Source organism: Capricornis sumatraensis, chromosome 3 (genome assembly GCF_032405125.1).
Source record: "Capricornis sumatraensis isolate serow.1 chromosome 3, serow.2, whole genome shotgun sequence".
Lineage (NCBI taxonomy): Eukaryota > Metazoa > Chordata > Mammalia > Artiodactyla > Bovidae > Capricornis > Capricornis sumatraensis.
The window spans coordinates 169,007,762-169,023,205 of NC_091071.1; the positions used below are offsets into that span (position 1 = coordinate 169,007,762).

General features: G+C 51.2%; 1 protein-coding gene across 1 annotated transcript in view; it reads right to left on the reverse strand.

Moving 5' to 3' along the window:
* The window catches only part of OPRD1 (opioid receptor delta 1), a 42,937-nt gene extending 27,990 nt beyond the window's left edge, over nt 1–14,947 (reverse strand). Inside the window, exon 1 of the mRNA XM_068968149.1 lies at nt 14,721–14,947. Coding sequence (XP_068824250.1) covers nt 14,721–14,947 — 227 coding nt within the window. The remainder of the gene's footprint in view (nt 1–14,720) is intronic.
* Between the last annotated feature and the right edge of the window lie 497 nt (nt 14,948–15,444).

Genomic DNA, 15,444 nt, shown 5'->3' on the forward strand with positions numbered 1-15,444 from the left:
CTTAAAACTCAACATTAAAAAAACTAAGATCATGGCTTCTGGCCCCATCTCTTCATGGCAAATAGATGGGAGAGAAATGAAAACAGTGACAGATTTTATTTTCTTGGGGTCCAAAATCACTGCAGACTGGTGACTGGAGCCATGAAACTAAAAGATGTTTGCAACTTGGAAGAAAAGCTATGACAAACCTAGACAGCATATCTAGGCAGAGACATCGTTTTGCTGACAAAGGTCCATAGAGCCAAAGCTATAGTTTTTCCAGTAATCATGTGTGGGTGTGAGAGTTGGACCATAAAGAAAGCTGAGCAGTGAAGAATTGATGCTTTCGAACTGTGGTGTTGGAGAAGATTCTTGAGAGTCCCTTGGACTGCAAGAAGATTGAACCAGTCAATACTAAAGGAAATCAACCCTGAAGATTCATTAGAAGGACTGATGCTGAAGTTGAAGTTCCAATTCTTTGACCACCTGATGCAAAGAGCCAACTCATTGGAAAAGACCCTGATGCTGGGAAAGATTGAGGGGAGGAGGAGTAGGGGGTGACAGAGGATGAGACGGTTGGATGGCATTACCAACTCAATGGACAGGAGTTTAAGCATATTCTGGGAAATAGTGAAGGACAGGGAAGCCTGGCATGCTGCAGTCCATGGGGTCGCAAAGAGTCAGACACTACTTAGTGGCTAAACAACAAATTTAATCAAACCCTAATCCAGTTGTTGCTGTGAAGGGATTTTGTAGATATGATTAACATCTATAATCAGCTGACTTTAAGGAGATTATCCATTATAATGAGTTTTGCCTGAAGAGCAAAACTGAGGCTTCCTAGAGGAAGAATAAATTCTGCCTGCGGACCACAGCATCAGCTCTTGCCTGAGGGCTGCCAGCCTGCCAACCTGCCCACAAATTTCAGACTTGCCTAGCCAGACCCCACAGTCGCATAAGCCAATTCCTTGAACTATATCTCACTGGTCTTTTTTTTCTGGTAGGATTCTGACTGACACAGACCTGAAAATCATGCTCTAGGCTAAGGCTGGTGCCAGGAAGCCACCATCTCTTCAGCCCGAAAAGGACAATGACAACCACCAGCGCACTAGGTTGTTTAGCGGGTCGAGTGTGATGAAGGGCAGTGATCGGTGGAGAGAGGGCAGGCCTGGCCAGGAGAACACTTACTAACCTTGGCGTCCTCGGGCAAAAGTCTTACATCTCTGAGCCTCAGCTTCATCATCTGTAAAGGCATATTCAGTGGTTCCTCTCTCATAAAAGTGCTATGAAGATTAAGTAAGATTTTGCATGGAAGGTTTCCAGCATGGCACCTTGTGATATGGCCAAAGCACAGGCTCGTTTTTGCCACAGTTGTAACTGGCTGGATTCTTAATTATTTTGAGTCGTTACCATTGCCCAGTAAATGTTCCCATCTCATAATTCAGTGTAAAAAATGCCCACAACTTTATTATGCTTAGTGATCTTATATGAATGCTACACAGCTTGCCTGATCTGTCCCTCCCCCTGACCTCACCCCCCAGGGCCACTCCTTGAGGACGATGGACAAGGCAGGCCTCGTGCAGAGCACTTCACACTCAGGCTCCTCTGACTCACACCCACCCTGGGAAGTGCGTATCAATACATTTCATTCACAGAAGGAACCTGTAGCACAAAGAGGTGCTTGTCAAGAAGCACAGAGGGAACAGAACCAGGGTCTAAAGTCACATGTTCTGAAAAGCCCAGGCCTCCCCACTCCAGGCCCTTGGCCATGCTGAGCATTCCTTATTATATATGCCTCCTTCTGTCTGACACACAGCAGTCTCACTTTTGTTTTATTTATTAACAATTCAGTATTTTATTTTATTCCTGTTGTTTTTAATACTTATTTTTATTTATTTCTTTATTTGGCTGTGCCGGGTCTTAGTTGCAGGATCTTTAGTTGCAGAACTCTTAGTTGTGGCCTATGGGATCTAGTTCCCTGACCAGGGCTCACACCCAGGTCCCCTGCATTGGGAGAGCAGTGTCTTAGCCACTGGACCACCAGAAAAGTCTCCAACAATTCAGTATTTTCATAACTATAAATCAACCTACCCCACTCCACAGCCTCTTGTAATCCCTTGCTGTATAAAAGAGTCATTTTTCCACAATCGGGACCAGAGAGTATCCTGAATTCGACCTTCTTCACGGACATTCCTTCATGGGCACTGCATGACTGAGCTTCAGGAATCTCAGGGCCTCAGTTCAAAGGCTGACTTTGTCATTTACCCACTGATGCCCTCAGCAAGCAAATTACCACCTCTGAGCCTCAGTGGCCTCATCTGTCAAATGGACAGAAACAAGGGACCATGCATGTCAAAGAGTTGGGAGAATTAAAAGAGTTCATATATGTGAGGCACTCAGTACAGAGCTGCCCTCGAGAAAGGTCAGCTGTGGTATCTTTGATGTTAAGTCCAACAAGTCCATACGCCATGCTTTGCTGTAGACCTCTCTCTTATCCAGAATGACCAGGCCTGAGCCCATGGAGGAAATGTCTTGGGGCCACTTGCCCCTCCCAATAGGGCAGCCCTCTGACCACGTGCAAGCTCCTGCCCTCCTCACCGAGAGGAACGGAAAATCACTAAATGCGGGGCATTTCCCAGCACTTCAGGAGGATGAGTTTTTGTAACCAAGGGAAACAGATTACCTCCATCTGTCCTGCAGGGGCATCTGGCCTGGCTGGGAGAAGCAGCTTCTTTCCCTTGGCGTAATCCCTACCCCTGCTCCCAAGTCCTAGGCAACCAGCCAAAGGCATCATTCTCACCAACAACCTCCTGACATGGGCAGGCCCTGCGCTAGGCCCTGCATCATCTCCCCTAATGCTTGCCCTCACTGTTGTCTCTGCTAAAACACCTCCTCCCAGCAACTGGCCTCTACTCAATGGTCTCCTCCCTCCGTCCACCACCATGCTCCCCATCTTTACCAGCAGCCCCGCCATTCTCTCTCCCTGAGTCTGCTTGAGTTGACTTCATTGCCTATACCATTGGCCTTACATCTATTTTTTTTATCATCTAACTTTTCCCCACTAGAACGTCAGCTCCATGAGGACAGGGACCGTGTCTTAAACCCTGCCTGGTACTTAGGACGAGCTGCTGAATCTATGTTTACCTGCAATGCAGGTGTTTTTCTCTCATCCCCATTTCTCAGAGGAGAAAACAGACCCAGTGAAGTGAGCCCAAGGGTGGAAGGCCAACAAGAAGCAGACCTGGATTTGAATCCTGTCTCTGAAGGATATGGCTGCTTCACCAGCTGCTGGCCTTGCCCCTGGGGGAACTGGGTTCTTTGGGCCCATTTTGTGTTGTCAGTGGCCCCCCGGTTGGGCTGCCCTGTGCAGGAACTCACTTCTAATGTTCCCAGCTACTCCTGTGTCCAGACACCCTTTGGCTCAGATAATCCCAAGCATGGAAAGAGATGTAAGTGAGGGCAAGGGGTTAGGAAAGCAAAGTTCCAGTCCTGCACTGGCCACTGATTCAAAAGACACAGAACCTCTCCAGGCTTCAGTTTCCTCACTGGTAAATCAGAGGGGCTGAACTTGACATACAAGATGGCAGAGGACAGGGCAATGGCTACGCATGTAGCTCTACTGTTCACAATAGCCAAGACATGGAAACATACAGATGTTCATCGACAGATGAATGGATAAAGAAGATGTGGTTCATACACACAACGGAATGTCACTCAGCCATAAAAAAGGAATGAAATACTGCCACTTGAAGCAACTCAAATGGACCTAGAGACTATGATACTACGTGCAACAAATCAGAAAGAGAAAGACAAATACCACAGGATATCACTCCTCTGTGGAATCTAAAATATGAAACAAATGAATATATCTACAAAACAGAAACAGACTCGCAGACAAAACAGACTTGTGACTGCCGCGGCTGAAGGATGGATTGGGAATTTGAGATTAGCATATGCAAATTATTAACGTTATAAATAGGATGGATCAACAACAAGGTCCTACTGTACTGTATAGTACAGGGAGCTACATTCAATATCCTAAGATAAACCACAATGGAAAAGAATATTAAAAAGAACATATGTATATATTCAGTTACATATATATAACTGAATCACTTTACTGAATAGCAGAAATTAACACAACATCGTAAATCAACTAATCTTCAATTTAAAAAAAGAGTGTGGGCTCTGCAATCAAAATGACCTGACTCCAATCCAACTCCAGGACTTTGAGGATGTTTTTATATCAAACATTCTCTGAGCCTTGAGTTTCCCCATCTAGAAAATGGGGTAAACAGTACTCACTAATAGGGTGAGGATTAAACAGGATAATATATACACATCTTTAAGCAGAGCGCCTGGCACAAAATAAATGTTCAATAAAGAGAATCATCATCCGTGATTCAAAATCCTATGCCCTGGTGAAAAGGTTACTTCTGCAGGGGAGGGCAGCGAGGCCATTTCCACCTCTTCCTGTGTCATGTTTGTTGAATGGGGCCTACCTGGGCCCGCTGCATTGGGAACATGGAGTCTTAGCCACTGGACCACCAGGCAAGTCCCCTGAATGGGACTTTTTGACCTCCCAGGACTCTGAAGTTTGAGTTCCTTCCACTTCTCAAGAAAGACTTGGGAAGCTACAGAAGAAAAAAATTCTTGCTGCACACGCCCACCCGGCCAGAGACAAAGCTGCTGATTTCTGCAGCTGCACTGGGAGCTCTAAATCAATAGAACACAACCCAGACACCCCATCCTACTCCATGCCCCTCAGCTGGTAATGGGGCCGCTGCAGCCTGCATGATGGTAAATTGCTAATTTAAGCCTGGCTCCTGCTCTACCCCTCGATTATCCCTCTTCCTGTGCATGTTATGATGTTCCGGGTAGCCAATTAGATTTAGAGGTCCCAGGACTCTGACGTTAATGAAATCATGTCTTGCCCTTGCACAGCCCTCTTCCTCTAAAGTTCAGGCATCATCCTCCAGGAAGGGGAGAAGGGAAATCTGAGAAGCATTCTTCTCCTGTCCCAGCTGCGGGAAGAGGAGCCTGAAATTATGTCTGTCTATCTTTTCTCTACCTGACTCTCCAGTGCCAAACCTCCACACAGTGGTTTGTCAGAACCCCCTTGCACAGCTTCATGGACAGGAAACTCCCTGTATTACACAGTGGCCCATACCTCCCTGAAGAGCTCTATCAGAAAATTCCTTAAGAAAATAATATGAGATGTGTACAAACATATGGGTTTAAGAACATTCACAGACACATTATTTAGATTGGCGTAATATGGGAAATAACGTAAGTCCCCCCATATAAGAGACATTCATACAATGCAGCTATCAAAAATCGTGTCTTCAGGGATTTCCCCGGTGGTCGAGGGGCTGAGGGTCCGCTACCCCACTGCAGGGGGCCCGGGTTCCATCCCTGGTCAAGGAACTAGATCCCACATGCTGCAACTAGGAATTTGAGTGCTGCAACTAAAGATGCCACCTGCCCCATGAAAATGGGAGACCCCACGTACTGCAGCTAAGACTCAGCACAGCCAAATAAAACCATGTCTTCACAGAAGCAAATCTGGAAAACTCAGCAGTGGCCACAGGACTGGAAAAGGTCAGTTTTCATTCCAATCCCTAAGAAAGGCAATGCCAAAGAACATTCAAACTACTGCACAATTGCACTCACCTCACACGCTACCAAAGTAATGCTCAAAATTCTCCAAGCCAGGCTTCAACAGTATGTGAACCATGAACTTCCAGATGTTCAAGCTGGATTTAGGAAAGGCAGAGGAACCAGAGATCAAATTGCCAACATCCACTGAATCATAGAAAAAGCAAGAAAGTTCCAGAAAAACATCTAGTTCTGGTTTATTGACTATGCCAAAGCCTTTGACTGTGTGGACCACAACAAACTGTGGAAAATTCTTCAAGAGATGGAACACCGGACCACCTGACCTGCCTCCTGAGAAACCTGTATGCAGGTCGGGAAGCAACAGTTAGAACTAGACATGGAACAACAGACTGGTTCCAAATCAGGAAAGGAGTATGTCAAGGCTGTCACCCTGTTTATTTAACTTATATGCAGAGAACATCATGCGAAACCCTGGGCTGGATGAGGCACAAACTGGAATCAAGATTGCCAGGAGAAATATCAATAACCTCAGATATGCAGATGACACCACCCTTAAGGTAAGAAGTGAAGAAGAATTAAAGAGCTTCTTGATGAAAGTGAAAGAGGAGAGTGAAAAAGTTGGCTTAAAACTCAACATTCAGAAAACTAAGATCATGGCATCTGGTCCCATCACTTCATGGCAAATAGATGGGGAAACAGTGGAAACAGTGAGACTTTGTTTTTTGGAGGGGCTCCAAAATCACTGCAGATAGTGACTACAACCATGAAATTAAAAGATGCTTGCTCCTTGGAAGAGAAGCTATGACCAACCTGGACAGTATATTAAAAAGCAGACATATTACTTTGCCAACAAAGGTCTCTCTAGTCAAAGCTATGGTTTTTCCAGTAGTCATGTAGAGATGTGAGAGTTGGACTATAAAGAAAGCTGAGCAGTGAAGAACTGATGCTTTGAACTGTGGTGTTGGAGAAGACTCTTGAGAGCCCTTGGACTGCAAGGAGATCCAACCAATCCATCCTAAAGGAAATCAGTCCTGAATATTCATTGGAAGGACTGATGCTGAAACTCCAATACTTTGGCCACCTGATGCGAAGAACTGACTCATTGGAAAAGACCCTGATGCTGGGAAAGATTGAAGGCAGGAGGAGAAGGGGAAAACAGAAGACGAGATGGTTGGATGGCATCACTGAAACGACGGACATAAGTTTGAGTAAGCTCCGGGAGTTGGTGATGGACAGGGAAGCCTGGCGTGCTGCAGTCCAGCGGGTGGCAAAGAGTCAGACATGACTGAGCGACTGAACTGAACGATGTGAGAAGGCTGCTAGCAAAATATTATATATGATGTGACCATTATTTCAATACAGTATGCCTCCAATGTCATTAAAACACACACACACACAGTGAGAGACACAGAAAGAGATGGGAAGCAAATACGTCAAAATGACAAAGCATTTCTCTTTATGGTAGGATCACGGGTAACATTTGTCTCTTCTTAATTGCCTCAGTATTTTCTGAAATAACTAGTGTTACTTATAGCAACATGTGTTACTGTGTTTATTGTAAAAGAAAATGTTTAGTATTGAGCTGATAGTTTCCCTGTAGTATCCACCCCAAAATTCTAGTTCCTCTGGGGCTCGAGAAATGTCAATCAAATGAATGAGATGCAAGTCTCTCTCTTCTTCTCAATAGATAAAATCATGGAAAATGTATATAGCATACTTACCAAGTTCCTGGCTCTGTACTGAATTCCTTCATGTCCAGCCTCATGACCTTCTTATAACCACCCTGTGAGGGTAGGGGTCTCACAGGGGTCTATTTATACTCCCATTTTACAGATGAGAAAACTGAGGCCAAGAAAGGTCATGCATGTATCTCCCAAGGTCCCTCTCTTAGTAAATGCGATTCCCAGGTCAGTCTGGCTCTGACGTCCAGGCTCTCAAGTGCTGTTACCTCACGCAGAGGCCTGAGAAGTTTGCAGACAGCAATCTGCCTTCCACCCCAGCCCTGGTCCTCCCTCCTCTAACTAGGCAGGCCCAGCCTTCGCCTCCACTGCCCATGTGTCTCACAGACAGCAGTGGTAGAGTGGGTCTCGAGGGGTTTGGGAGCCAGGAAGATCTGGGTTTGCCCCTTTCTGGCTGTGAGAGGCACCTGCTCCATCTGAGCCTTCTGGTCCTCATCTCTCACTCCCTTGCAGGCCCATCGTGGCTCGGAGGAGCCTCTGGCCCGTGGCAGGAATGCGGGAGTGACTCCTCTGGCTTCTCCCTGGTGTGCCTGTGAGTCACACACACTCCCCAGAAAGTAAACCCAGCAGGCTGGGAAGCCAGGCCCTGGGGCAGGGCCAGGAGGCACAGGGACACTGGGCAGGACTGCAGCTGCCCTCCATGCTCAGCCTCACCAGGGCTCATCAGCCCAGCCTCCTGCCTTCTACAGGTCCCACAAAACTGCAGTTTGAAAGGGACAACCAAGGCTAGGATTTCCGGGGCCTGCCCAAGGTCATCCAGCTCTCCATTGCCCCGATCCAACCCCTTCCAATCTGCCCCATGTCCCCCTACACCAAATTCATCCTCTTGAACTCCATTCTGCACAGACTGCTCCAAAGTCCTCTTCCCCATGGCCCGTGACTCCAAGTTCCCTCATTTCCGAGCATGGCTGCCTTACCGTGGGCCCAAGAACCCGTCCAGTCTCACAATTCGAGCCTCAGCACAGCCTCCAGCCCCTCATACAGCCATGCTGGGCCTGAATCCAGGCTTCTCTTAAGTCCTGCCTCCCCTCTCCCCCCAGAATAGTAGTAACAGTGTTAGTCGCTCACTTGTGTACGACTATTTGCGACCCACCTTGGACTGCAGCCCACCAGGCTTCTCTGTCCATGGAATTCTCCAGGCAAGAAAACCAGAATGCTCTGCAATTTCCTACTCCAGGGTATCTTTCTGACCTAGGGATTGACCCCAGAGAGGTGAAAGAGGAGAATGAAAAATCTGGCTTGAAACTCAACATTCAGAAAACTGAGATCATGACTTCCAGTCCCATCACTTCATGGCAAATAGATGGGGAAAAAAAATGGGGCTCCAAAATCATTGTGGACAGTGACTGCAGCCTTGAAAGTAGAAGATGCTAGCTTCTTGGAAGGAAAGCTAAGACAAACCTAGACAGTGTATTAAAAAGCAGAGGCATCACTTTGACAACAAAGGTCTGTCTAGTCAAAGCTATGGTCTTTCCAGTAGTCATGTATGGATGTGAGAGTTGGACCATAAAGAAAGCTGAGTGCTGAAGAATTGATGCTTTGGAACTGTGGTGCTGGAGAATACTCTTGAGAGTCCTTTGGACAGCAAGGAGATCAAACCAGTTAATCCTAAAGGAAATCAACTTTGAAGATTCATTGGAAGGACTGATGCTGAAGCGGAAGCTCCAATTCCTTGGCCACCTGATGCAAAGAGTCGACTCATTGGAAAAGACTCTGATGCTGAGAAAAATTGAAGGCAGGAAGAGAAGGGGGTGACAGAGGATGAGATGGTTGGATGGCATCACCAATTCAAGGGACATCAGTTTGAGCAAACTCTGGGAGATGGTGAAGGACAGGGAAGCTGGTGTGCTGCAGTCCAAACAGTCAGACATGAATGAGCAACTTAACAGCTCCAGTATTGCAGGCGGATTCTTCACCATCTGAGCCACCAGCAAAGCCCCCACCAGAATGACTCCCTCCAATTCCCGGGGGCTGGCTCATGGAGTTCCTCTAATATGTGCAGCCCTCTTCCCCAGGAATTTTGGAAGGCAGAGACTGTAGTTGGTGGTTCATCACCAGCCCCAGGGCCTGGCTGCAGCTCAGCACTCAGCAGGCGTGCCTGACAACCCTGTTGAGGCGGACACCTGCTTGCAAGACCTTTCCCGCTTTGGCCCCTGGCGGCCAGCCCTGCCCCCTAGCACTCCTCCTTCAACCACGGTGAACTTCCCCGCCCTCTGCAGTGCTGCCTTCTGATCATCTGAAGATTTCTTTGCTCGTGCTGTTCCGCCTGCCTGGAAGGCTCCATCCTCATCTCTCTGTGGAGCCAACCCACTGCTCCCGCCCGCATCACGACTCAGCACAGACACCACCTGCCCTGGCTGGGTGCCTCCAGACTCCATCAGCTCTGAAAATTTGCAATTGTCCCTGGAGCTGTAACTTACTAGGGGGTCCAGGGCGCATGGCTGCATCAGAAGCCAGGGCCCATGATGCGGCTTCAGCTGAGCATCTGGGCCGTGGGGGCTGCAGCTGGACAGGCCCGGCAGGGTCCGTATCAGCAAATACTTGTGAATGAGTAAATGTGCAGATGATGCAGGAAGCAGGAAAGGACCCAAGGTGGAAAGTGTAGGCAGTCTCGTGGCCACCAGCTCTGCCTGCCCAGAACAGCCACTGGGCTGCCAGTTAATCTCAGCATCTGGCGCGTGCTGAAGGCCTACTCTGTGCCCAGTGCTGTGCTGCGACCTTTACATGCATGATCTCACGTAGTCCTCCCAAGAGCTATCCTGATCACCGCAATTTTGCAGATGCAGAAAGGGGGCTCAGGGGAGTTAAGCCGTTTGCCCAAAGCCATGCCACCAGACATGGTAGAGCAGGGATGGTAGACCAGCACCACCTGACCTCCTGGTGTGACCTTCTCCACTGCACTGTCTCACCTCACTGGGATCTCTACTGGCCCAAGGGCCCCGGGGCCTGCAAGACCTCAATCCAGGCAAGAGAGGGGAGAGAGACCAGAAGGCAAGAGGTTCACGCTGGGTCTCCAAGAGCAAGACAGGAGCTCAGGGCTCCCCCACTGCACTCATTCCAGCCACCCCTGGCACCTGGGCAGTAGACAGAGGGGACAACCAGAATGCCTCGCTCACCTGTCATGACCCGCCCCACGCCAGGCTGCCAGGCCCAACCTCCGCTCCCTGCTTGCTCTATGCTGCAGCTCCCTGGGATGGCAGGCAAAACACAGTGCTCTACCAACACCACCGTGTCATCCTTAGGACAAGGTGCCTCTTAGGCAGGGGCTACGATCCACATTTTATAAATGAAGAAACCGTGGGGCAGAGCAGCCATCCAGCCTGCCCAAGATCTGGGCAGGTGGCAGAGCTGGCATCCAATACAAGGAGAAGAGTCAGAAGAGACACCAGCCCAGGAAGAGCTCAAGGGGCAGAGTCATGAAGAGACAGGGAGGCCTGGTGGGGGTGGGAGTGGGGGGCTGGTGAGAGACACAGCAAGGTGTAAACACGCCCAAACCAGGGTCAGGGAGAGGGGAGGCAGCAGACAGCGCAGGCGGACGAGCGGCCACACCGGAGAAGCATCGACTCCGTTCTCCTCCCTGGATTCGGGGCAGGCAAACCAGGAAGTTCTGGGCCACGTACAGGGAAGATGGCATCATCACTGATGACTTCTGAAGACGGAGTCATCAGAGATGCGGGGATCCTTAAGCCCTTCACACTCCACTCCACCTAGCTGGGAAGGGAACTCTGAGATGCCAGCCCTGCTCAGGGCATGACTCCACCCGGAAGGAGGGTTTGTCGGGCATCTGCTGTAAAAACTCCCCAAGTCCCCACACTGGCTGAACTCACCCAGCAAGGGGAGGGAGGGAGCATCTGCCTGGGGACCACACATCCCCAAACTCCTGCTCACACTTCCTGGAAGCCTCAGAAATCACAGGCTGTTGGCTAAGAATGCAATTCCCAGAGGCCCCTCTTGTGTATCCAGAAGGGTGAACAGGCTTCCCAAGCATATCCTTGGAAGATGGGATGGGGGAACAAGGAGTGCTTTGTGCTCTGGGATTCTGAGATTCCTGTGATCTTTTTTTTTTTTTTTCAGCCTCTCATGTATGTCAGCCTTGTTCCTCACCTTTTTACTTAGTTACCCTCTCCTTACCTTTCAGCTCCTCAGAGCCCTTCCTGGAATTTCCAGATCAGGTGAGACCCTCCCTGATCCTGGGTCTCACAGCTCACTCTTCCATGGCCCTCAGCACAGCTGCAAACGTATCTCTGTTGGATGACTAGTGGATGAATGTCTATTTCTCCCAGACCTAAGCTCCACGAGGGCAGGGATGGTGGATTTTCTTCCCCACCATCACATCTCAGCATCTAGCATGGATTTTTATTGAATGAGTCTATTCTTTTCATTCCTTCACATAGAAAAGGCCCAGACACAACATGTCTCCTTTAATCCTCACCACCACCCCAGATGTCCTGCTGTTATTTCACTTTATACGCGAAGAAATGAGCTTCGGAAAGGTGAAGTCACGAGTCCAAATAGACAGCAAGTAAGTGGCTTTGAACTCTGGATTTGCACATTGATGTGTCTGGCTTCAGAGCCCCAGCTCTGCCACTCACCTCCCTCCTTCTTTGTCCCAACGGCCCTCTGGATCACTTTTGCAAACCCTCCCCTGCTCTCCAAGTAGGCTGAGCTCAGGACTGACGGGCAGAATTCATCCATTCAACCACTCATTCATTCAGCCAATCAACTGACTCACTTACTGGTGGGGCTGGGCTCTGCATGGTCAGAGAACCATGGATACACCGGAGGTTTCCTTCATCCTGGATCCCCTCTGTCCACACACTGCTCTTGAGTCGAGCCCCAGACAGCTGCCCTGTCCCTAGCCTCCCTTTCAGTGGGGGAGGACTAAGTGCCAGGGCCTGCATTCCCGTCCCCAAGGACGGCAGCCTAAAGCACATATGCTGAATAACACGTGTAGAGTCGCCATGCTTTTGTCTCCATCATTCTCTGAGAATCCTAGGACAAGAGGAGGAATAGGATTCCGCCCCCTCCTTCTATGCAATTCTTTGTCCCCTACCCCAGGCAGCTCTGGAAAAAGTTCTGAACCTAGAGGAACAAGCCTCCTTGCCTCCCTCTGAATTGCAGCTTCTTCACCTGTAGACTGGAGGTGACAATGATGGGGATGCTAATGCCTATCCCACCGGGCTGCAGGCGAGGATGCCATCAGTCAGGCCCAATGATCACACAGATGGCTGCCCCGGGAAATGTCTGCACAACACAGGGACCTAAGGGGCCCGCTATGCTGCTTGCAAGATGCACTTGACACAGGGTGATTTGGGGAAGGTTGATGGGCAGCACCCTAGCACATGGAGCCCAGAGCCTGCCCTCAGTGGACCCTCAGAAGGGAGAGGCCCTCCCTTGGCTCAGCAGGGCGGGGGGTTCACTCATCAGCTGACCAGCCAGAGGCCCCAGGAAAGAGACTGGAGGTGGAAGTGAGCACACTGACACTTGGCTTTCCCCAGATCAGAGCACTGAGACCTCCCCCCCAGTCCCCGAGAGCACGAGTGCAGGAACCTGGGCTCCTGGAATCAGAGCTACTCCCAGGCCCACCTTAGGAAAAGCACCCCCTCACTCTCCTTCTGAGCAATCTTGCTCCTCCTCCTCACACTGACTGGGTCCAGACACCATGCCAGCTGCATTTATAATGCTGAGTGCCACCTCACAAAAACCCTGTCAAAGAAGACTCTATTACTTCCACATTCTATAGATGAAGAAACTGAGGCTCAAAGAGGCCAAGCGGTTTACCCCAGTGGCAGAGCCAGTTTGTGGATAGAATTAACACTCAGGTTGACTTGAGTCTGCAGGACTACTTCCCAAGGTAAAGTGGGGAGAACCACTGACCAAGCAAAGATCGCTCCTGCCTGTGCTTGGGGGAATTTTCCCACTGGAGCTGGTGATGAGTCACTGAAAGAACAGGAAATTCTTGTGCCCTCCACTCCTCCTGGGGGAGCAAAGCTTCCCCCGGAATCATCCAAGCCAAAGCTCCTACAACACCCCCACACCACACGACACTTCAGTGTACTGTGCTCTGGCCAACAGAGACCTCCCATTCTGGAACTCATGGTCCCAGCTGCAGAGACTGGGTCTCTATCCCCCAGACAGGGAAACTGAGGCAGGTGGGACAGATGGTGGGTGAGAGGAAGGGGCCCCCAGTGTGACAGGCATCAGCAATTCGGCCAAGACCACAGTTCACATCTCCAGCCTCTGAATCCACAATCTGCCCCCTGCCTTCTGCCCTGTCTGGTGGCACCAGGCCCCAGAGAGGTTCAGGATTGTCCCTTGGTCAGCCAGCACAGATGACCCATTTCCAGTTAACCAGGATGGGAGTTTCCTTTCAAGCCCTTTCGCCCGGTCTGCACTGGCAGGGCTGGGTCAGGACTGCTTCTGGGCAAGCCCATGATGCTTTAGACTATCTGAGAAGGTCCCTGCACCACAGAGACACATAAAAGAGAACTTTACTTTCTGAGATGAAAGCATAAACTCCACTCCAGCCCAACCACATCACTTTTGCTTTTGCCAGAAAAAAAAAAAAAAGTGTTGGAGAAGAGAAGGTGAGAGAGGGGACATTTGTGAGGAGGATCCGCAGCCTCTCGGAATCCCGTCCAGAGCTCAGAACCAGATGGCCCCAGGGAAGGAAGCAGAGAGCGACTGGCTGGCCCACTGTACCCAGGAACCATGGTGACCCCTCAGCAGATGCACACACAAGTGTCCAGAGCCACTCTGGATGCTCTCCTCCCATGGGGGCTTCCGGGTCTGACAAGAAAGAACAGTCACGTTGTCACTCACTCTGACAGAGAGAATTACCAAGAGATAGTGTGAGACAAGCACATACACCAACACTGGAGCCCCAACAGATGGTCCCCAAACGTGACTTGGTAAGGGCGCGTCAGCACGATGCAGACACACAAGCGCTCCTGTGCCCCCACCTGCATCCTCAGCCCACACACCAATGTCTCGCCGAAGGCCCAGCGCACCTCGGGCATCTCTGCCCACCACCACCAGGAGGTCCAAACACGCATCGGTACTGTCACGAACACAGAATCACGCACTCGCAAACTGTGACAGACACACAACTGTCACCAAACTGTCCCACACAGTCTGACACAGAAGTAGGGGGAGGCCAACAGATTACCCAATGTTAGTTAAACGCGCGCGCGCATACACACACACACACACGCCAGGGTCGCCCTTGCCATGGAAGCGCTCTTTCCGCTGGGCCCCCGGACGCCCCCTTCAGGAAGCCCAGAGGCCCCGGGTGTGCGGAGTCCGAGGTCAGGGTCCCAGGTCCGCGGTCCCCACCCTCACCCTTGGGGCCCTGCCGGGCGCTCCAACCCACAGCGGACTCACCGGACGATCCCGAACATGACGAGCACGTTGCCCAGGAGCCCCACGGCGCAAACCGCCGAGTAGAGCGCGGTGATGGAGATAGCCAGGGCAAGGGACGAGGCGCTCCGTGCTCCTGGCGGCCCCGACGCGTTGGCACCCGCGCTGGGGAAGGCGCTGGGGAAGGCGTCCGACGCGTTGGCGAGGAGCTGGGGCTGCAGCTCGGGGTCGCCGGAGGGGGCCGGCTCCATGGCGGCCAAGAGGCCGGGCTGCGTCCCTGCCCGCCGTGCGCCCTGGGCGCAGAGACCCGGTGCCAGCAATGTGCCAAGGGAAGAGGCTGCGGCCGGGGCCCCGACGCCGCCGGACGCTAAGCCCCGGCCTCCCTGCTTCCCCCGCGCCTCCTCATCCGCCTCACCGCCCGCACCGGCCCAGCCCCCGGCTCCCGCCCGCTCTCCAAGCCGGGAGAGCTCTGAGCCCGGAGCCGCTGCGGGCTCCTCGGACGCGCCCGCCGCGCGCACCACGTGGCCCGGAGGCGGCCGCCAGTCTGCGCCCGCGACCGGGGGCGGGCGCTGCACCACCGGCTCGGAGTGGAGCCGGGGGAGACTGCCCACTCCCTCCCTAGGGATGCTCCGCAGGCTCGGGTGCGTCCGCGCGGACCGCAGCCGGGACTCACCTCCGCATCTTTGGCTGCTTTGGGGGTGGGAAGGACCTGTATGTGAATCCCGCCCCTCACCTCACCCCTGCGCTA